Raw genomic sequence first — 1,891 nt, forward strand, 5'->3', positions numbered from 1 at the left:
GGGGGGTTCTGCGATATTTCTTGTTTGACAGGTTATCAGGTATAAAAGCAGCGTGACCTCCATGTTTTAGGTGAATCAAATGTAACAAAAATACGTGGCCTCGCGTTGATTTAGATATGACTTCTAGCACAGGGTCACAGATTTGGGTGAGGGTGACTCAAATATATCCATCCCAGTACTTTATTAATCGACCTTGGAGGGATAGAAGATGACATTGATGTCGACGGGATTTGAATTCGAAACGTAAATAACTGAAACGAATGCCTCTTGGTGCTTGTTCTGAGATCAAGCCCTGCTGTCTCTCGTTCTTCTGCTGTTTATAGCTGATATCTGTCAAGAGGTCACCAAAAGAGTCTGGCATATAAATATAGAATTCGTAGAGCAGACCATACAAACCACGTGATCTTACTCGCTATTGTGTAGCCAATCATCTTCAAGGGTTTGTAAGAAAATATTGCAAATCATTTATTCCGCGCTCTACCGATTCTAATCACTGCGTAAATAATAATAATAATAATAATAATAATAATAATAATAATAATAATAATAATAATAATAATAATGCTGGGGACGGATAGGATTTTGAGATTGGTACTTGGATGTTGAATGCCTCCTACGATAATTAACGACCAGGTATCAAAGCTTATGATGTACAGAAAGAGACCCTGTGACACCTCTGACGGCAGGCTACTGTCCGCTCTCACAGAATCTACCTGAACAAACATGACCGAGCGTTCTGAGAAGTAAAACAATAATAATAATAATAATAATAATAATAATAATAATAATAATAATCCTTTCTACTATAGGCACAAGGTCTGAAATTTGGGGGAGTGGGTGAGTCGATTACATCGACTCCAGTGTTCAACAGGTACTTATTATATCAACCCCGAAAGGATGAAAAGCAAGGTCAACCTCTGTGGAATTTGAAGCCAGAAGGTAAAGACGAACGAAATGCGGCTCAGCATTTTGTCCGGCGTGCTAGCGATTCTGCCACTTCGCCACTTTAATAATAATAATAATAATAATAATAATAGTAATAATAATAATAATAATAATAATAATAACAATAGATAGATAGATAGATAGATAGTGGTAATATTAATGTTAATAAGATGAAAATTGGTATTTATTTATTTTATTTATCTTTTTTTTTTTTAGATATTTTAAAAGTAAATGACCTCCAAGAATCCGGGTTGCCAGCTTCGGATGAAGGTTGGTAGACAATATTTGTATTATTTTCTTCTCTTTGCACCTTGCACCCAACCGTTTATCGAGCACTCTCATCCAAAACTTTGAATAACATCGTAGATAATTCCTAAGACACTAACTTTGCAAATTCCGTAAACATAAACTATGCTAATTAATATTTTAATTGCAATAATTAAATATAATTGTTTCTAGTTTAGTCACAAGGCTAGCAATTTCATCGACCTCAGTACTTGACTGGTACTATAATTATTCTGACTCAAGGGAACAAAAGGCAAAATTAACCTCAGCGGGATTTGAACTTATAACGTTAAGAGCCGGAGGACAGTTGCAAGTCCCTTTCTCTGATGCTCTACCGATCCTGCAAATCCACTGTCTTTAATAAAGATAATAATCTTTTCTATCATAGGCATCTGACCTAAAATTTTTGTAAGGAAGGATCAAGTCGATTACATCGACCTCAGTGCTAAACTGGTACTTATTTCGTCGACCCCGAAAGAATGGAAGGCAGAGTCGACTTAAAGACGGACGGAGTGGTGCTAAGGCTTTGGTCCGGTGTGCTAATCTAACGAAATATAGAAAATATGCTGGATTGATAGTATGGCTGCTTTTTTTTATATGTGGAATAGTGTTATGACACTTCCTTTTGATATATATATATATATATATATATATATATATA

General features: G+C 35.4%; 1 protein-coding gene across 1 annotated transcript in view; it reads left to right on the forward strand.

Annotated features, from left to right (window-relative positions):
* The window catches only part of LOC106872790 (uncharacterized), a 108,979-nt gene that overhangs the window by 27,445 nt on the left and 79,643 nt on the right, over positions 1-1,891 (forward strand). Inside the window, exon 4 of the mRNA XM_014919900.2 lies at positions 1,162-1,215. Within this exon, the coding sequence (XP_014775386.1) occupies positions 1,162-1,215 (54 nt within the window). The remainder of the gene's footprint in view (positions 1-1,161; positions 1,216-1,891) is intronic.

The sequence above is a fragment of the Octopus bimaculoides genome, chromosome 7 (genome assembly GCF_001194135.2).
Source record: "Octopus bimaculoides isolate UCB-OBI-ISO-001 chromosome 7, ASM119413v2, whole genome shotgun sequence".
NCBI lineage: Eukaryota > Metazoa > Mollusca > Cephalopoda > Octopoda > Octopodidae > Octopus > Octopus bimaculoides.